This window comes from Pimephales promelas, chromosome 4 (genome assembly GCF_988280905.1).
Source record: "Pimephales promelas chromosome 4, fPimPro1.hap1.1, whole genome shotgun sequence".
Lineage (NCBI taxonomy): Eukaryota > Metazoa > Chordata > Actinopteri > Cypriniformes > Leuciscidae > Pimephales > Pimephales promelas.
In genome coordinates, this window is record NC_142772.1 from 45372457 (window position 1) to 45394891 (window position 22435).

The following is a 22435-nucleotide window of genomic DNA, read 5'->3' on the forward strand; positions in this document are numbered from 1 at the left end:
AAAAATACACTGGCAACTTTATTAGGTACACCTTGCTAGCACCGGTTTGGACCCCTTTTGCCTTCAGAAGTTTCTTAATTCTTCTTGGCCTAGATTCAACATTTATTTTTTTGGTTCATATTGTCATGATAGCATCACACAGTTACTGCAGATTTATCAGCTGCAACATCCATGATGCGAATCTCCTATTCCTCCACATCCCAAAGATGCTCTACTGGATTGGAAACCAGTTTGAGATGATTTGAGCTTTGTGACATGTTGCATTATCCTTCTGTAATTATCAGAGGTCAATTACAATTACAGGGTCAATACTCAGGTAGACTGTGGCGTTTAAACGATGTTCAATTGGTGCTAAAGAACCCAAAGTGTGCCAAGAATATATCCCACACACCATTACACCACCAGCAACCTGAACCGTTGATGCAAGGTAGGATAAATACGTGCTTTAATGTTGTTTACGCCATATTCTGACCCGAATATCTTAATGTCGCAGCAGAAATCGAGACTCATCAGGCCAAGCAGCGTTTTTCCAATCTTCTATTGTCCAGTTTTGGTAAGCTAGTGTGAATTGTAGCCTGCTGTAGCCCATCTGCTTCAAGGTTGTGAGTGCGTTATTTAGACGTATTTAGGTTGTTATTTGAGTTAATGTTGCCTTTTTATCAGCTGGAACCAGTCTGGCCATTCTCATCTGACCTCTGACCATTTTCATCCACAGAACTGCCGCTCACTGGATATCAGTGTTGTAGTCGAGACCAGCTCACTCAAGTCCGAGTCGAGAGTCGAGTCCGAGTCGAGACCGAGACCAAAGACAGTCGAGTCCAAGTCGAGACCGAGACCAGAGAAGTTAGATAACCTAAGGTTGGGTCTCAAACTAGACTTAAAGATATCTTCAAGAATATGTAAAATATTTGGTGGTAACAATAAAATTGGCACCATACTCAAACAGTAAACCAAATATACCATGGAATCATGTACACTGTAATGGTAAAAAGGCCACAAAGTGGTGTAAAGGTAATTTTATTATGGTATATGACTTACAATTTTTACAATCAGTAAGTGCTCTTTCACAGAACATTAGGGATGATAAGGCAGACATTTTCAATACATAGTTGAGCTAGTGGCTTCACATCACATCTGACCTGGGTCTTGCTGCATTTGCGTGCTGCGAACGTTATAGTTTCAAGTCATGCACAGTTGTGCACAAGAAAGTCAGCAATCATTGGACGTTTCAATCAAACAAAAATTTAAAGAAATATTAACATACAGTAATAATAATCATGACGTATTTTGAATGGGACTCGAGTGGACTCGGGAATAAGTCAGAGTCCCGACTCCCAATATGTTCAAGTACGAGTCAATTCAAATGCACACGAGTCCATGACAAGACCAAGATTAAAATATGGACTCGAGACCGAGTCCGAGTCTCGAGTGCACAACACTGCTGGATATTATCTAATTTTTTGGCCATTATCCATAAATCCTGAAGATGGTTGTGTGTGAAAATCCCAGTAGATCAGCAGTTTCCGGAACATGGCATGGCACCAACAACCATGGCACATTTAATGTCACCCATTCTGATGCTCAGTTTGAACTTCGGCAGATTGTCTTGACTATGATACCTCAATGCATAGAGTCGCTGCCATGTGATTGGCTGAATAGATTTTTGTGTGTACATATAAGTGATTTAAGGTACAGGTCTTACCGCCCAACTTTAATGCCAGAAAGAGCGTTATCTCGGTAGTAAAAGCTACAAGTGCATGTACAGTATATGGAGAGGGGAAAAGAAGACAAGTGAGGAAAATGAAAATGGTGTGAAGCAGGAAATGAGTTTAAGTGAGAAAACAATGAAGTGGTTGTTTGGGTTTGTCGAAGTTTAAAGATGGAGTAAAAGGGCAGTTAGGATGAAAAGGTATTGCAAGAACGGGAATTTAACATGCATGCATGTGAAGGATGAGGAAGGAGAGAATAGAGACGGCCAGAGAGGAAATGATGTGAGTTTGTTTGGAGGTTGCTGAGTCATGAGTGGGCCGGATGATCACTGATAGAACGAACACCCGGGGGCCAGCACAGGGGGCGGGACTACGTCACACGGCATGCGCTCTGAAGCACGGGCCATGGTGTAAACACGAGACATGCACTCGCGTCGATGACTTGCCAGGCTGGTTAGGTGCTAGTCTGACATTGTAGAAATGGTTCACCCTATAAACATTATCGCATGACTTTCCAAACCCTCTATGACTGACTTTCTTCTGTGGAATACAAAAAGTGGCTGAAAGAAAACCATACAATACAATAAAATTGCCTTGCCTTGCCTTACAATGATTGGGTTAATGATCCCAGAGTTTCCATTTCACTTCCCCAACCTTTTTTTTAAAAAGCAGAAATGTGTTTTGTGTGATGGTTTGCATATGGAAAATAACCAAATGATCTGTAATTTTCACTTAATTCGATTAAATTATCATTCTTTGTCTCATGGTTATTGAATAGATAAAACAAATTTGGGTTTGATTTCCATCAAAAACGGACCCTTTTCAAAGACTGTGATGATTCTTTTCCACACTTATTTCCGTCGTACGCTACAACACTATCCTTTGTTTTATTACGTTGACATTAATCCGTTCTGCCTTTTGTAAAGTCACATAAAAATGCTATTGTGGATTTTTTTTTCTTTTGTGGTTGTAAATTCAATAAAAAACCACAGTGATTTAAAACTTTGTCCACGATACCAGAATTTGCATTTTTGACCAAACCATTTCTTTAAGCAAATTAGGAAGCCTTGAGTGCAAAAGGACGTTCGTGACCAGCTTTGACCTCGTCTTTTTTAGAAAGGACTTTGCACACCAAAGAAACCAGCTAAATGTGTGATGGGTGTTCCTCTCCCTGTGTAGGTTAATGCTTCCTGTCACCCTATAAAAGAGCAAAGTGCATGATGCCATCTAAAGAATGCCCCCCTTCTCTTTTTGTTCTCCTTCAGTATGCGAGTGTTGTGGTTTTTCTGATCTGTTGCTTTCTTCGTGTATTAAACCTTCATTTTGTCATGCTTCAGGGCTTCCAACGGATCTTTAAGAACAGGCCTTCACTTCTCACGCAGAGTTAAACGTTCGCAGGCGTCCGAGAGCCCTGTGCGCTCGTGAATGAGGATGTGGGGAAGAGAATGGGGAGATTGGCTCCAGTTGTGTCGCAACGCGTCTGGTGCAGCGCGGCACCCATGTGCAGATTTTTTTTTTTAGCCTCAAAAGAAAAATTCCCCCAGCTGCAAATGGCGACTGTGATCTGATTCCGAAGGTGGTTTGCACCACGTGTTGAGGGACTGCGCACATTCACGAGCAAATTCCGCATCGAAAACCGCGGGCCCATCAGTGACTGGTATCAGATGCTTCTGACACTTTCAACTTCCTCAGTCTTCCTCTTCACATCAACAATGGCCCTCAGATATTTCTGTGTTTGACCCGTCGCGCGTTGTAAAGTGGCTCGAGCGATATTAGTCACGCTCTTCCTGTACTGGAGAGATGAATGAGGGAGTGAGTAAAAGTGAAGAATCTGTTGTACCAGCTGAGTTCAGAAGTGATGAGCTAAACTGATACACTTCGTTAGCGTTCATAGAAAGCTTGATTCATTGAACAGTTTCGGTACAGAGATTGCTCAATCAGCGTAAACAAAGAGAGAAAGTGTTCACGCACACTAGAATATCAAAACCTTATATAATATGCAGATCGTCCGTATTGTAACTTGGTTCAATGTATTGGTTGTTGGTTGAATGGAGGCAAGATATTAATGTCTGTGAGTCAGTGTGAATTGTGGCCTCAGTTTCCTGTTCTAAGCTGACAGGAGTGTCACCGGTGTGTTTTCTGCTGCTTTAGGCCGTCTGCATCAAGGTTCAATCCATTTAGAGATTCTCATCTGCAGATCTCGGTTTGCAACAAGTGGTTATTTGAGTTGATGTTGCCTTTTTACCAGTCTGGCCATTCTCCTCTGACCTCTGGCATCAACAAGGCATTTGCACCCACAGAACTGCCGCTCACTGGATATTTCCTCTTTTTCTGTAAACCCAAGGGCCAGTTGTTCAAAACATTTAATCTGGATCAAAATGATCCGGATTTGGAAATCCCATTTTTTCCTATCCAGGATCAGGTAATCCGTCTTACTTTTATGCCGGTTTTTCAAAGCAACATTGGACTGGATCACCCTGATCCAGATACACAGTTTTCAAGATTACCAGTGCACTAAATGGGACAACATATCACAATGTGGGCTACCAGCTATGTAAAGAACAGGTAGAAGAGCCAACATGGGGTCACTGTAAGTGTTTCTTATTTTGACACAAAACACAAATGGGGACAAGATCATTTTTATTTTATTTTTACTTTATATACTGAATAGCTTAATTGTTAGCCTATGTCTACTTTATCACTGTTACAACGGTTACACAAGTCAAGTGCAAAAATATAAAGAAAAGTATATACACTAAATGATACAAATGTATTATTTGACCAAGTTGGGATCAGGATAATCCTGTTTTTTTGGATCAAAGTTATCCAAATCCCACTGACAAGTTTTGAACAACACAAACTGAAGGTTTGATCCAGATTAAAACTAGGATTGGATTCCCTGATCTAATCTGATTTCAGATTCCTACTTTTCCTTTTGGGGCAGTGGCTCAGTGGTTCACGTGGGTTGTCTACGAACCGAAAGGTTGGTGGTTCAATCCTCGGTTCCACCTGACCAAGTGTCGAGGTGTCCATGAGCAAGACACCTAACCCCAGCTTCTCCCGACGAGCTGGCTGGCGCCTTGCATGGCTGACACCGCCGTCGGTGTATGAATGAGTGTATGAATGGGTGAATGTGAGGCAAATGTAAAGTGCTTTGGTGGCCATTAGGTCTATGAAGGCGCTATATAAATGCAGTCCATTTACCATTTTGAACAACCCATTTTCAAGATTTAATCCAATCCGATAACCAAAATCCGATCAGTTTACCTTTGAACAACTGGCCCCAAGAGATGGTTTGTGTTTGAAAATCCCTGTAGATCAGCCGTTTCTGAAATACTCAACAACCTTGCCACGTTCAGTGTCATTTAAATCACCTTTCCCTCCCATTGTAATGCTCTGATTGAACTTGTAAATGCCTAAATGCATTGAGTTGCTGCCATGTGCCAGGGTATATCAGACTGTAAGAAAAGGGTGCCATGCATCACCAGAGAGAGGTCTGTATATTTCCACCAAAAGATTGACATGTGACATCAAATTACAAGGTGAATATAAATGAATACATAAATCAAATGAAACATGCATGGATGGATCATTCACAATAAGACCAATAAAATGCATTTCGAAAAAGATTAGGATTTCATGCCGAATTTGAGCGATCACACTGCTGCTTATTTGCATTTAGCCATATTTGATGCTTGAGTCGGTGGAGATCAGCAGTTCTTATTAGGTATGTTTATGTAGACTGTTTTTTTCCCCCAAAGGTTTAGAAGACATTTACATTACATTTATTCATTTAGCTGACGCTTTTATCCAAAGTGACTTACAATTGCTATATATGTCAGTGGTCGCACGCCTCTGGAGCAACTAGGGGTTAAGTGTCTTGATCAGGGACACATTGGTGTCTCACAGTGGATTCGAACCCGGGTCTCTCACTCCAAAGGCATGTGTCTTATCCACTGCGCCATCACCAAACTCTACCATAAACTTGAGACCACAAACATTGGCATATTTGTTTGCGTGTGCATTCTGAGCAAAATTGCAGCCGTAAGCAAAGTGCCCAGTTGCCACATAAAAAAAACCCAGAACAAGAATGTCACCAGAGCTACTGTGAGTGTTAGCATAAATAAACATGCACATTCACTAGACGTAATATGTCATTTGACCACTCAACACATTTGAGACGAGGCCAAAATGTTCCTGTTAAAAGATTACGATCTTTGCCACCTCTCAATTGATTCGAAATTTCATTTGAAATTTGGGCTCATTTGAATTGTTTGAGGCATCTACATAAAATCTTTTCAGTCCAATTTAGCCCTCAGTCCAATTTTAAATGGATTATTAATTTGCATTTAAATGTAGCTTTTGAAAATGAATCATGTTGGTTGCCTTGTTGCTGCAAGTTATTTTCTATGTTAATTTGCAGCAACATAGAGTCTGGTAACCTTAGCTTACAAGTTCAAAAAAGTAAAATGCGGGACAATCGTGGTTCTTTACATGAAAATAAGGGACACTTAAAAAATATTTGTACTGCATCACACTGTATATGACATTTCAGGCTCGAATGTGTTTTTAAAGGTTCTCAGACATAAACTATTTATGTACAATTTAATTCGAAAACGAATTTTAGGGTCACACAAAAAAGATCACATTAAACAAAGTTCAAAAGAATAACATTTATCTGAAATAGAAAGCTTTTTGTAACATTATACATTTAATTTAAATTAAAGAAAGTACTTTTATTAAGCAAGGACGCATTAAACTAGGTAATCAAAAGTGACCGTAAAGAAAAAACTAATGTTACAAAAGCTTTTTTATTTTATTTCGGATTAATCTACTTTGAAACTATTCATCAAAGAATCCTGAATTTAAAAAAAAAGGCAGCAAATCACATCAGCATATTAATCCCCCAGGAAGAGTTCATGTTTTCTTGCATATCTGATGTTGGACTTGTCAATAATCACGTTGTTTGAATTCACCAAAACTAATTTGCCATTAGCGCGAGTCCAGGTCGAACTGGGAGCGTCCAGACAGCAGAGGATTCTTCTCCAATGATTTTTCCCAAAAGAATAATTAGTCTAATTCTCAATGTAGAGTTTGTTATTGGTATGGTCTGGTAGGCATGAGTGTGGGCTGTGATTGGATGATGACCAATCACATTTATGTGATTGACCCGTACGGGACAAATAATTTAGGCCTAGAATACGGGACGTCCTGGCTAATTCGGGACTCCCAACTTGCATGTAATGAAGTAGCTTCACAAAATGAAGCGTGTAATTGATATTTTTCATGAAGCAGTAAGTGTCTTAAAAAAGCAACTTGATGCGGGGTTATTGCAAATCCATTTCAATTCTCGTTAGCAATCACAGTATAGGACGGACTTTATTGCGCATGGATGCAATTTTGTGATGTTGTTAATCTGTTTTTCGCAGTGATTTCCTGCTGTGCTGGTTACTGCAATGAATGGTAACACTGTCCAGCAGACCACAAGCACTGCACTGTCCGTAGCACCCCCCTGTGGATGGAGGGAGTTCTGCGAGTTGCATGCCAGCACCACGGCCCGAGAACTTGCCCAGCACTACCGGCGCTTCATCAAAGAGCGGCCGGTACAGGATGTGGTCCCGCCGGAAAATTTCTCCAAGCAATTCAGTGCACTGTTCCAGCACCACTTCAGCTGTGAGGTGGCTAAAGCTGCAGAACCCCCCCTGCGGCCACCGCCATTACTACCCATGACTAGTCGCTTACGCATCACTTCCTTCTCAGGGGTGCTGGATTACCGGGAGACCGTGCGGCCAGGAGTGTCTCCGCTAGTCGCCGCGTTAGCGCCCAAACCAGATGCCATTGGCATCCCTAGGGAACAGGAGCAGTTGCTGCGCTGCTCTCCTACAGACACTACACGCGCAACGCGGCCACACAGCCAGGAAGATGAACACCCGGAGCGGAGGACCGGGTCAGAAAGATACACGCACCCTGCGTTTCCCTTCCCTTCGCGCAGTGAGGTAACGCACATTTCCGTCAGACGCATCCGGGAAAGCGTGTCCCAACTCTTTAAGAAATCGACGCAACTTGATGAATCTTCAAGTGGTTACCCTAGGGACGATTCACTCCAGGTGGGCGGACCATCTGCGACTGTTGAAAGCACCCCACCTCAGACTGTGCAGGTTACCGCAAAGAAGGTTGCACTGTGGGAACGTTGGAATCCATTGCGAACCGTGAGACGGCGGCAAGAGACAGGAAGTGTTTGTAAAGAGGGGCAGCTGCGGTACCTGGAGGTGGATGACACTATCTCAGACACACCCCCGCATTGGCTGCGCTGCCGCCTGCAGGTCAGGAGGACCAATGACCACACAGCTAGCGAGAGGTACCAGCTAGAGCTCTATGACCCACCCAAGGTAAGTTTTCAAGACATGTGTTTATTTTTCCCCGCTAATTTGTTAATTGTATCTCTCAGAGTTTGTAGTTGTTTCTGTCTTACTGTAACTTGATATATTGATCAGATCTTTTAGATTAGATCAGTCTCAGTTGAAGAAATGTTAAGGTATATTTCATGGAAATTTGGAAAATTTACTTACCTATTTACTTACCTATTCGTCAGCGTTTTTCAATGCGTTTTTTGTGTTCACACCCAAGCGATTTTCCTTGACGATGAGCCGAGTGAACATGCAAATTCATTCCCTGACATTAGATGGCGCCAATTTGCTCTGCAATACCACTCCATAACAGTTCACTTTTATCAAGATGTTTGTAGTCTCTGTCGCGTTTGTCATATACTGTAGTTCTTTCTAGCACCAACGAGACCAGCATCTTGCCTCGCATCTTCCTCGTCTTATTTCTTCCTGTCTGTGTAGACGGCGACGATACTTGGTGTATATCATCTTCGTCGTTGCATGTGTGCTCGGCAAGACCGTTTTGTGTTTGAGCGCCCCCAAGTTGTGTTTTACTGTAACTTCAGAAGCTCCAAACACGTGAGCAAAAGCGCCAATCTCATTGGTCGGATAGTTTTTGACGCAGAGCGTCAAACTAAAAAAAATGAACCCGAGGCGTTTTTTTTTTTTTAAATGACGCTTTTATGCTTGTGCACACTCACATTGGCGCCCTTTGTTTAGTCACAAGGCGTTAAACGTCGGCGAATGACGCGCGTTAAATTCGTCCCGGTCAGTGGTGGAATGTAACGAAGTACAAATACTTTGTTACTTTACTTAAGTAAATTTGTCACGTATCTTTACTTTACTTAAGTAGAATAAATAGTGCCTACTTTTTACTTTTACATCGTTACATTTTGGAGCAATTATTATACTTTCTACTCCACTACATTTCTACAACTTCTGTGACATTTTCTGATCAGTTTTTCCCCTGCCAAAACGTAATCCGTCCGTTGCACGTTTGTCCCACCAGTGACGTTTGGTTGCCATAGATATATCAACCTGGTCACACAAAATGTGTCTATCTCGCACGCAGTGCGTTTATCGTGCAATTTATACGCGAAAATTTGTTTTTACATGCATAGGAAACGCACCGTGTGTAATATACGTTTGGTTAAGATTATGGCAAGCCAAGAGGTTCAGAATTACACCATAAATGAATCGCGTTTACTGCCAAACATAGTTATTAACATATAGTAAGGATGAGCATGATGTGTACTATTGCCTAATTGCAAGCTTGTTTCAGAAATATTGTCAACAATTTTTTTCTATCATTATTGAACATCATTATAGGAGTATTAGGTTGAATGAGCTAGAATTAAATGTTTTATTAATCATTAGAAAATATACATTAAAAGAAAAAATTGTTATGCAAGTACTTTTACTTTTAATACTTAAAGTACATTTAAAATCAGGTACTTTTTACTTTTTACTTAAGTAAGATTGTCATTGTGTTACTTCTGCTTTTACTAAAGTAAATATTTATCTGGTTATTTATACTTGAGATTCAGTACTTCCTCCACCACTGGTCCCGGTGTGAAAAGGCCTTTACAGTATGTTGCTCAAAACGCATGAATTAATTCCATGAACAAAAAATTAGTTGTTTAGCAGAATCTCATTTGCATTCATGTATCTTCAAATGAATGTGTTGTACAAAGTTTGATGTCAGCCTGATGTGACTTACCTTGAAGCGTTATATTTAAATATGTGCAAACGTGAATGAGATTTTAGGGAGAAGTCGTGTGGTAGTTAATAAAAAATGTAAATTTCATTCACGTGTGGTATATTTAAATGCAACATATCATGATGTGTTGCATGAAGGTTGATGCAAATGACAAATCGCACAAGAACTAAAAGCATTGGTAAATTTTGACATGAATTCTGATGCGGTTTGTCTTGATGCGTTATATTTAAATATATGCAATTGTAAATTAGATTTGAAAGACGTGTCGTGTTGTAGTTAATAAAAATTTTAATTTTATCCACAGCTCAAGATGTGTTGCACCAGTTTTGTCGTCAACGAATGACACGTGAAAACCAAGCGTTATGTTTAAATACGTGCAAATGTGATCGAGATTTAAGAGCTTTGTTGTGTTTTAGTTAATAAAAAAAAAATTTATTCACCTGATGCAAATTTGATGCATTAAGATGTGTTGCGCCACGTTTGATCTCAATGAAACATGGGAACCAATTGGATTTGATGTCAAACATTGTGTGAACGAACTTGAGGCCTTACATTTTCATAATCGCGAATGCAAATGAGATTTACAGTAAGAGCTATATGGCGGAGGAGAGGAATTTCAGTAAATAACAACTTAAGTTTAGAAAAGTTTCAAACTTGTAGCCTTACATTTGGCTTTGAAACATCAAAAAATGTGTAAATTATGCGTTTTTAATCAAAACCAATGATAGGCGTTCATTGGTATTCACAGTAACACTCGTATAACCTTATGATCCACCCACATGAAAGACAAACAGCCAATTTGGAACAAAGTATGATTGATACCATCAAATGTAATGAAACTAATAAGGACACAATTACTGTGTTGTCTGCATTTCTCTCCGCCTCGCTCCATTTCTTTGGCTGACACTGCATGATGGCCTAATTGGTAGTTTTGTTAGTTCATTCAAACAGCCAATGACGTCTGCTCACTTGAGGGGTTACGGTACGGCTATATCAAGGCACTGATTGGCTGCCGAGGAATCTTGGCAGAGATGCGAGAACTTGCTCTGAATGTCTATATAAGGGAACGGCAACGTAGACCAAGAAAGTTCAAACACTTAAGGTTTATAGACTCCAATAAATCTCAGAAGCATGCAAGCTTCAAATTAGCAATGCATTCATTGGTTCTTTTTTGTTGTTGTTGTTGTTGACATTTTATTAGATTTATCATTTTAAAAGGAGGGATGAGCATGCATTGTAGTTTATTTCACTGTGTCTTATGTATTGGTGTGTGCATCATACTAGTCCGTGCCTTGATTCTGTAATTGTGTGCTCTATGTTTGGTGTGTTCACTACAATAGCAGCAGCGAGGGCAGCTTTGCTAAGAGAGGAAGCTGCAGGGTGGCTGATAATTTCTTTGCGTGAGAAACTTTGTTTCAGGGAAGTCCTAACTTTAAAACCAGCCTGTGCACAGCAGATAAATTAGTTTGATTATCTGCTTTCAGATTTCACAGAAGCGTTTTATTATTATCAAGCTAAAAATGACTAGATAGGCCAGAGACAAAAGTGTTAGAATATATTTATAGACATTAGATGTACGTTTACTTGTGTATCCAGGGCTCAACATCAAGCTTTTCCAGGTACAGTTTTCCAGTGCATGACATTTTAAAACCATGACCCACTAAATTTGCTAGATGATTCATAATTGCAGGATCTTCATGAAGAAGGATGAGTTCATTTTTAGCATAAACAGTTGACTAGTTATGTTTCTAGATTGTCTATCTATCTTGATCATTCCGATTCAATTTCAGCAAGTGAAGAGCAAATTTATACGTGCGTGCGTTAGTCTCAGACAGACAGTATGTTTGAAGCTGCTCAGGCCACCATTTTCTCTCTCTTCTCTGAAAGCAAACAGTGATGTAGTCGAAATATCCGGTAGTGTGGGTTTTCCCGTGAACTCGCTGGACATACCTTAAATACTAGAGAGTTATGCAACGTTTTTTGACAGACATCGATGCCGTGATGCTCAAACAATGTGGATTTGAAAACCAGATGGATCATACGGTATTAATTAATTATTTATTTATTAGCCGGCAAGTATTCAATGAAGTGATTGATGCCCATGAGTGTGTTATGTCGATATTTTTAGTCCAAATGTTCCAAACGACAGCCAGTCTAGGTTTTGACATGAGGTGTCAACTATGTTTTGATTTTTGGGCAATTCGAAATGCTATTATTTACGTAGTTCATTATACTTATTTTACGGATTTTGTGACTTAAATAAATTACATGTTACTAAGAGATTGAAATGTTTGGCTTGTCAAAATTTCGTTGACACTTGCAAATCAAGTTTTTTATTTTTTCACCAGGAGTGGTTTTCATGCACAAAGTTGTCTGTCTCTTATAACACAAATATTTAAACCCATGAAAATGCAGATTATGTTAAAAATAATAGTGAAAAAAAACACTTTTTAAAGGTGCATTGCGCAATCTCTGAGTTTTTGCAGAACTACGCCCTCTCTGGCGACCAGAGGTGTGCACGCTCATTGTATTATTATGGAAACACGTTCATGTACAATACATGTTATTACTTTGTGTAGGACCCGTTTGAGACCGAGAGCAGACCGGAGATCTCTCCATTTGTTGAAAGCCTTTCCGATGTTTACTCTTGTCTTACTCCGACGCCTGGCACTAGACAAACGTTTTATTTTCTTTGTCTTGCGGGAGGTTTGCTTTGGGGTTTGGAATGAACTACAAGCCGGTCTCTTTGAATCCATCTTCTACTTTAGTCGGAAGTTTTGTCGCTCGAGTTGTCTTCGCTGATACGGAGTACACAAACCTGCCACACATAGCCAGGCGAGCGTGAACGCGCATGACGTCACGCCCAGTCTCAAACTCCGTCCCGAATCCCACTTATTTATTTTACTGTACAGGATTAAAGAGGCAATCGCAGTGATCAGAGAAGGGCTCATTCAGCCCATCAGGCGATTGTTTAAGCATGTATGGGTTAGAAAAACGGGTATTTTTAACATGAAATGTTGTGCAATGCACCTTTAAAAATATTGTCCATAACTCCATTATTACACCTTATTACCCCCAGATTTAGACTCATGTGTGTATAAAAACTGGACGGTTTGGTTTCTTGCTTGTTTATGTGTACGTGATGTTGTTTGGAAGGTTTGAGAAACATCTGTTTCGGGACTCAAATGATAGTGTTCATTAAGCCGGGCTTCTAGAGCTAGAGACCACAGACCTTTAATTGCTGATGTTGTCTGAACAAGTTTGGTCGAGCTGTGCTTTGAAACCTTAAATCAGATAGAAGTCATACACAGACTCATATATATATATATATATATATATGGACACCAGAATAGCCAGAAGTTTGCAGTGCCCTTGAGTCAACAGAGTATGGATTGAATAAGAGCTTGTGCTTGTGTTGTATGTTGACGTCTTCTGATGTGGTTTGTTGGTGTGTGAGCAAGCGAGAAGGAAGACATGCCATAATAAAGTTAGAGTTCAGATTTTGCTATTATGTTTATGTGTTGGAGGTGTAATCATGTCTTGTTTTTCTAGTATTATTTGCTGTACAGCAATCGCGTCCAGTGCTGTGGAAAATATTTCTAATTCTAGAAAACCGCATCCTCCCATCTGGAGTGTGTTAGAGCTTCAGGGTGACCTTATGCACATGCAGATGCTCGCACAACTACATCCAGAGTCATTTTAACTCTTTAACAAGCCACTAACAACTGAAACTTATGGAAGCTTGTTTCCGCCACAGAATGAAAAATAAAAAAGGTAATTGCGACTTTTTATCTCACAATTCTGACTTTTTTTTTCTCACAATTGCGAGATATGAAGTCAGAATTGCGAGATATAAAGTCAGAATTGTGAGATATAAAGTCAGAATTGCGAGATATAAAGTCAGAATTGCGAGATATAAAGTCAGAATTGCGAGATATAAAGTTGCAATTGCGTGATATAAAGTCAGAATTGCGTAATATAAAGTCAGAATTGCGTAATATAAACTATTCTGAGAGGAAAAAAGTCTTTTTTTTTCTTAGAATTGACCCGATAACTCGCAAATGCGAGTTTATATCTCCCAATTCTGAGAAAAGATGTCAGAATTTCGACATAAACTCACAATTATATGTTATAAATTCAGAATTGCGAGATGTAAACTCTCAATTGTGAGAAAAAAAGTCAGAATTGTGAGATAAAAAGGCGCAGAAAAGTTGCAGTTTTTTTCTCAGAATTGCAACTTTATATCTCGCAATTCTGACTTTATATCTCACAATTCTGACTTTATATCTCACAATTCTGACTTTATATCTTACAATTCTGACTATATCACGCAATTCTGACTTTATATCTCACAATTCTGACTATATCACGCAATTCTGACTTTATATCTCACAATTCTGACTTTTTATCACGCAATTCTGACTTTATATCTCACAATTCTGACTTTATATCTCACAATTCTGACTTTATATCACACAATTCTGACTTTATATGACGCAATTCTGACTTTATATCTCGCAATTCTTTATATCACGCAATTCTGACTTTATATCTCACAATTCTGACTTTATATCTCACAATTCTAACTTTATATCTCGCAATTCTTTATATCACGCAATTCTTTATATCACGCAATTCTGACTTTATATCTCGCAATTCTTTATATCACGCAATTCTGACTTTATATCACGCAATTCTGACTTTATATCACACAATTCTGACTTTATATCTAGCAAATCTTTATATCACGCAATTCTGACTTTATAATATGCAATTGCGACTTTATATCATGCAATTCTGACTTTATATCACGCAATTCTGACTTTATATCTCGCTATTGCAGCTTTATTTCTCACAATTCTGACTTCATATCTCGCAATTGTGAGATAAAAAGTCGCAATTATTTATTTATTTATTTTTTATTCAGTGGCAGAAACAAACTTCCATAGAAACTGAATCCGATTGACGACACAATATTCAATGTAACAGTCTGCACTGATTTAATGCATAAAACAAATGATAGTGTTTGTTTAGTATGTTTTATGCTTGCATTTTTTGGGGTCTTTGTAAAGTGAAATTTGGTTCTTGATGTATTTTTTCCATGGGGAGTACAAAATATTTTGATAAATGAAGCACGCCAACCAGCTTTGAGATAAATCGCAACATTGCAACTACACTTTTAAGCTAAAAGACCGTTTTCTGTGGAGAAAATGAATGGGATTTTTACCCGTTGGGCTTTGTTCACGACACGTGACCTCGTTTGTTTTTAATTTGCTTTTTAAAGAAAGGCTCTGAAACTTGACTGAAACCCAGCCTGACTCAAAGGTTTAGTTTCTTAACGTGATCGAGGAGCTCTGACCTCGTACCCAGTTTTATCAATATGAGAATCTGCTGATTGATAAGTAGGCCACAGTCATCAGTCATAACGAAATCAGACATGTCCCAGACATTTCTCCGAAAGCATAACACTTGACAAGTGTTATATCAAGAGTTATATCACACACACAGATGCACACAGCAGCAATACACACTGATGCGTTCTTAAAAGATGTACTCGCACACACACACACACACACACACAGTTGCAGACCGCGCACTGGTTCACAGGATGTCAACAGCATTTTTTATTTCAAACAGAAGTGCAAGTAATAATTTTCTTAATTTGTCCAATTTTTTTTAGAATAGGCATGGAATAATTTAATTTGAGATTTTTATTTTAAATGCATTATTGTCATTCTTCACTTTGTCAAATTGTAGTTTCATGTCACACACATTCTATTTTAGCGTTTCTCAGCTGGTAATCATTTTGTGTATTTTTTACACGTGTATAGTTCAGAATAATATTAAGACATTTCCTGCCTGACTTGTTTCTTATTTACATGAATGAAACTTTCGATCTGATTAACGTTGTTTCTGGCGGCCTGTTTTAATTTTTGTTTTAGTCTAGTCTTTGTGTCCAGCTGTCATTTTAGTTTTTATTAGTTTTAGTCACTTTCATACTCTTTTTAGTCTAGTCTAGTTTTGGTCGACGAAAACTGATGACATTTTAGTCTAGTTTTAGTCGACGAAAGACATAGTCTAGGTTTAGTCGATGAAAATTGTATTTAAGTCTCTTTTTAGTAAAACAATTGTTTATATAACCCAGTCAATATACTGTAGTATAAGTAGCCTACCGAAAAAACATTTCGTCTCGTTTTGGTCAACAAAAATGAAGAGACATTTTAGCATAGTTTTTATTTTTTAAAGCACATTTAGTCTCGTTTTTATTCGTCAACAATATTAATAAATGCAAATTCCAAAAAGTTGTAATTTTGAGGATATTATATAATTCGAATAGTCTGAAATTATTTTTAATAATAAATAGCTTTGGTAATGCATCCATTTATTTGTTGAATTTTTTTAATTAATGCATTATTTCATTTGATTTGGTTTTCTTTCTATAATTATATTTGGATATGTGAGATCATTGTTTGGCCTATTTAATAATTTAGTGTTTTTACCCGTTTGACTCGTTTTGCTGTGTCTGTTTATTTACTGATCTAGTATATCAAATCTGTCAACATGACTGATTCACACTGGCACAGACAGTCCAAAGCCTTCACATCTGCAGAATCAGGACTGATATGAGATCCATTGTGTGCTTTGCATATGACAGTTCCTCATCTTTGAGTGGTTGTGTGTTTTCGTGTTCACCCAATACCTCAGAGAGCTGTGCGCTCGGAGGACAAACACGGCCATGTGGGCGGTGGGTGTGAAACAGCCCCTGCTTAAAATATTGTGTGTAATATATCAGTGTCGCCTGTAATTCAACAGTGCAGCCTCATGACGCCTGTGTTATGCATCATTGAATGCTTGTTTGTTTGGACCCAAGCGCTGTTGAAAGGCCCCCAGTGTGAATATTCACAACAGCTGTGCAGCGTGTGAAACGTACAATGAGTTTTGGGTGAATTTCTTTAGTTCCTTTTCTTAAAATTGTCCAAACGACAGCATTTTTGGAACATGTTTGAATGTTTTTAATTATTAGGAGTGTAACGGTACACAGAAGTCACAATTCGGTATGTTCCTTGATTTTGGGGTCACGGTTTGGTACATTTACCGGTTCGGATACAAAATTATAAAGGGTCTGTTTTTTTTATTCGTTTACAGTCACAATTTAAAAAAAGAATTTTGCTTTTGTAAAATAAAGAAACAAACAGGATGTCGCTTTCTGTCATCCCGGTTTCTTTTCTCTAAATCTTGTGGAACGCGTCACAAAAATGAATCGAATCTCAGCGTATACTATAGGATATTAGCAAGCTCTTGCGTTCCATCTGAACTCTTGTTTTTGGCAGTGGTGGAGGAAGTACTGAATCTCAGTACTTAAGTAAAAGTACAAATAACCAGATAAATATTTACTTTAGTAAAAGCAGAAGTAACACAATGACAACCATACTTAAGTAAAAAGTAAAAAGTACCTCATTTTAAATGTACTTTGAGTATTAAAAGTAAAAGTACTTTCATAACAATTTATTCTCTTAATGTCTATTTTCTAATGATTAATAAAACATTTAATTCTAGCTCATTCAACCTAATACTCCTATAATGATGTTCAATAATGATGGAAAAAAAATGTTGTCACCATTTCTGAAACAAGCTTGCAATTAGGCAATATTCACATCATGCTTATGCACTATATGTTAATAACTATTTTTTGGCATTAAGCGCGATTCATTTATGGTGTAATTATGAACCTCTTGGCTTGCCATAATCCTAACCAAACGTAGCCTATATTACACAAGGTGCGTTTCCTATGCACGTAAAAACAAATTTCCGGTTATAAATTGTACGATAAACACACTGCGTGCGAGACGCATTTAGTGTAACCGGGTTGATATACAGTATCTATGGCAACCAAACGTCACTGGTGAGACAAACGTGCAACGGACGGACGGTAAGATTACGCTTTGGCAGGGGAAAAACCATGGGAAACACTGATCTGAAAATGTAACGAAAATGTAACAGAAGTTGTAGAAATGTAGTGGAGTAGAAAGTATAATAATTGCTCAAAATGTAACGAAGTAAAAGTAAAAAGTAGGCACTATTTATTGTACTTAAGTAAAGTAAAGATACGTGAAAAATGTACTCAAGTAAAGTAACAAAGTATTTGTACTTCGTTACATTCCACCACTGGTTTTGGGTTGACGCATAGATTGTCTCTTCTTCTGTACTTTTTGATGTCGTTGAGGTTAGTAGACACCGATTGAATGCGTGACCATGCACTCGCTCAAATGCGACCACTTCAAATTTGAACTCGCACATTCTCAAACAGTTGTGGTCGCAGTCTTGAGCCCTGTGTGGTGTTTTTCATGTCAGCTTTTTTAGATTGTAAATCGCTGTCAGTGTGAAAGTCTTTTTAAATGAATCTTTGATATACAAATCTATTATAAAGCTATTATGCTTATACCATAGCATTATAACAGTGCTTTGTTTGGGTATGTCAACTTGCCATCCGACATCGATCCTATCAGAAATCAAGCGACCTACTTGTTTTGGTTACTGAAACGTAGTTTCGGAACACTATTGACTAGGGCTGTCGAACGATTAATCACGATTAATCGCATCCAAAATAAAAGTTTAAATTTTAATACCGTTTTTTTCACACACTATTTTGTTCACCTGTAACTACACATGGCCCCGTTTACACTTGGCGATTTCAATCTGACCATGTGCTTTGGATTGAAGGTGTGAATGCAATATTCTATCCGAATACGAAATACATGGTAATGCAAGGTGTAAAATCCGTTAGGATGAGCAGAGTCCATCTCATGCTTTTGTTTTCAGTTTTGGTCCCCTGACGTGAGCAAATGGTGTTTAGGTTTCGGTGCGTGGTTTTTCAGTGTGTGTTCATGTGGAAAGCACGCCACAGCTCTTTAATTTGTATATCAAAGGTGTCTGGTATAGCTGCGTGTTTGTGTGAATCCAGTGAAGTGTTGTGCAGTATGTTTTTCTCTGCTAACAGCTGTTTCAAGCCGTGTCTACACTGCACGTGCCAACGTGACGCTTCAGTTTTGTCGCGTCATATCAGCGTAGACCGTTTTGGTGCAGTATCGTCATTTTCGCAGTACATCATTTGAATATTAAAACTGCGTTGGAGTATAGACAGCTTGGTTGATTCTGATGGGAGCGTTTTAATTTGCCGTCTCATGTTTGCAGTGCATTGATTTTAATGGTAACATTCTAGTTTTGCCGCATAATATGCATCATGTTTGTAATCTAGACAGCTTTGTTGATTTTAGTGGGAGTAGAGGCGAGTAATATACCGATTTAAACCATAAATTGCTTAAATGTAAATAAACGATAAACCGATTGGCTTCTGCATCAAAGCTCAAAATAAAATAGAATAAAAAATAATAAGATTTTTAAATAAAAAAAAGTATTATTAAATGTATATTTGAATAAAATATATTATATAAATAAATGTATTTATGTATGTATTTATTTTGTTAGCTATTAATGTAATAATACATTTTTTTTCTGTAAATATGCAAGTTGAAATAAAGAAATAATGAAGAAAAAAAAAACACTGAATTATTTTGGACATTGTTTTAAAAGGACATTATTATTATTTTTATCAAAAGTTCCCGAATCACTTTCTCATACAAATGTTCTCTCTAAAAAAATATGTATAGGATATATAATATATATAGTAATGCAAATTTTTTGGCAAATCGAACATTTTAAGAGCATCATGATATAATGTTCTTTACTTGACACCTTCTCTTAAATGGGCGTGTTCTAGTTCTCTCATGCAGTGCAGACGGGGTGTGAGTGGATCATAAAGAATGTATATCGCGAGTGTGTGTGGGCATTGTTGCAGCTCTTTATGTTAAAACCTGCAACCGCGGAGCTGGTACCTGACCTCACTAAGCCACCCATGGAAAGCACCGCTCGCTCCCCCTCAATCTCTCTCTTTCTCTCTCTCTATTCGTCTCTCTTGTGTGCTTGTAGGTGCTGTGGTTCACCTTCTGTAGTCCGTAAACAGGATGCTCGCTCGACCTGTGTGAATATGAAGTTGAGTGTGTGTGTTTTCACTAGTGTATGAGTATTGTACCGTGTTTTGTCATTGTACTCACACTTTCCAGCAAGCCAAATTGCATATGTATTTATGGTGATTAAGCCAATCAATCTCTTTCTGTAATTAAAGGGCCAGTGTGGTTTCTCAACATTATTCCAGGATGTTTTTGAATCAATAGTTACACAAATACTGCTGAAGCTGTGATAAAGATTGAACTAAAAAGAGAGGGAAAAATGAACTGTTTTGCTTGATGCATTAATGCACTTTTTCTCCCTGCTGTGCATTAAATGCAAACAAGCACATTAACACAGCTAGCGGTGGATGACAAGTGGTTTTCTAGCCGTTTCAGATTACAGAAAACATCCGTTTTTTTAAGAAAAGTAAGATATTTGTCCATCTTCGGGAGGTTTTTGACTGACACAGGAAACCTGCTCTTTTTTTAATGCGCTTCTCCCTCGCTCTATCTCTGTCTTTCTTTCATGTGTATTTTCTCAGTACTGCTGTGGTGGGGCTTCGTTTCGAGAGCAGAAGTAAAGGTCAGAGTAATTGACACTATTTTAGCAGCGTGCAGGGAGGGAGATGGAGGTAAATAAATGAAAGGAATGCAAAAAAAAAAAAATCAGGGAATCAGTCTTTAACACAAGCATGCACACGTGGACAAATGTGTGTTTTAAAAGCTGGGAAACTAACGAAACTAGCCACTCTCACTTCTTCGAAAGAGTAAACTGAGCCTAAAATCAGCAAAATATGGTGATTACTGCAGAATATGGTGATAACTGGCCACAAAACCACACAATTTAATGCAAGCCGATGCATCATGACAGCACACACACTTCCCATTGAACAGTGATCGTGACGTTTTGGAATCCACCACCACAAAGAAGCAAAGTTGGTAATAAATAATATCACTAGACTGGCACTGCAATCGGTTTAAATGGATGTATTTTACCCTAATAAACATGATTTGGTAAAAAAAATCACTATTATAATGCAGAATTATGCTGAGTTTAAATATACAGGCTGACCTGTAACTGTTTTCTCAAATAAAGCTTAACATGAATAAAACAGTGGAAGTGGTGGCCAGAGTAAAACCTATTAGATTTGAAATAACTCACTCCAGCAATAAAGCTTTAGTAATGATATGATGCTGTCCGACAGGGTTATCGCTTAATTGATGAAGTTAGGCTAATCTTGAAAACGGCGTGGATAATAAAATTAGCAACGATGTCGTCATTAATGTTGCTTGCGGTTTGCATATCAAATAGAACTGCTTTTCTTTCAGCGTTTTTTTTTTGTTTTGTTTTTTTTGTTCTTGATGGTGTTTCAAAAGAGTGATTAAATGCCCATCCATTCATCTGAAACGTGTCCTCTCATTGACATGCCATGGCTTGGCCTTCTGTAATTACACAATTGCACTGTAATTAGGCTGAAAAATCCTAATATGGAGAAAACGGACATCTGAGATGGTTTATTCCCTCAAAAAGTTTTAGATTTTTATTGTCAAATTATACATTCTTAAAATAACATTAGAACTGATGAATTTTTTATTAAAAAAAGTTCTAACTTCTTATACTTTTTCTTAATAAACTATTAAGTTTGTCAATTTTTTACATAACATTTTTTACTATAGTTTAGGCCTTTTATAGTTTAACTTTTATATATTTATATATATATATATATATATATATATATGAATTTTTTTATTAAAAAAAGTTCTAACTTCTTATACTTTTTCTTAATAAACTATTAAGTTTGTAAATTTTTTACATATCATTTTTTACTATAGTTTAGGCCTTTTATAGTTTAACTTTTATATATTTATATATATATTTATATATATGAATTTTTTTATTAAAAAAAGTTCTAACTTATACTTTTTCTTAATAAACTACTAAGTTTGTCAATTTTTTACATATCATTTTTTACTATAGTTTAGGCCTTTTATAGTTTAACTTTTATATATTTATATATATATATTTATATATATGAATTTTTTTATTAAAAAAGTTCTAATTTCTTATACTTTTTCTTAATAAACTATTAAGTTTGTACATTTTTTACATATCATTTTTTACTATAGTTTAGGCCTTTTATAGTTTAACTTTTATATATATATATATATATTTATATATGAATTTTTTTATTAAAAAAAGTTCTAACTTATACTTTTTCTTAATAAACTATTAAGTTTGTCGATTTTTTACATATCATTTTTTACTATAGTTTAGGCCTTTTATAGTTTAACTTTTATATATTTATATATATATATTTATATATATGAATTTTTTTATTAAAAAAAGTTCTAACTTCTTATACTTTTTCTTAATAAACTATTAAGTTTGTCAATTTTTTACATATCATTTTTTACTATAGTTTAGGCCTTTTATTGTTTAACTTTTATATATTTATATATATATATATATTTATATATATGAATTTTGTTATTAAAAAAAGTTCTAACTTCTTATACTTTTTCTTAATAAACTATTAAGTTTGTAAATTTTTTACATATCATTTTTTACTATAGTTTAGGCCTTTTATAGTAAACTCTAAAAGGCCTAAATTATAG

General features: G+C 37.2%; 1 protein-coding gene across 1 annotated transcript in view; it reads left to right on the plus strand.

Annotated features, from left to right (window-relative positions):
- Positions 1-22435, plus strand: part of sh2b3 (SH2B adaptor protein 3) — a 52709-nt gene that overhangs the window by 9450 nt on the left and 20824 nt on the right. The window contains exon 2 of the mRNA XM_039659603.2: positions 7139-8098. Within this exon, the coding sequence (XP_039515537.2) occupies positions 7166-8098 (933 nt within the window). The 5' untranslated portion in view covers positions 7139-7165. The remainder of the gene's footprint in view (positions 1-7138; positions 8099-22435) is intronic.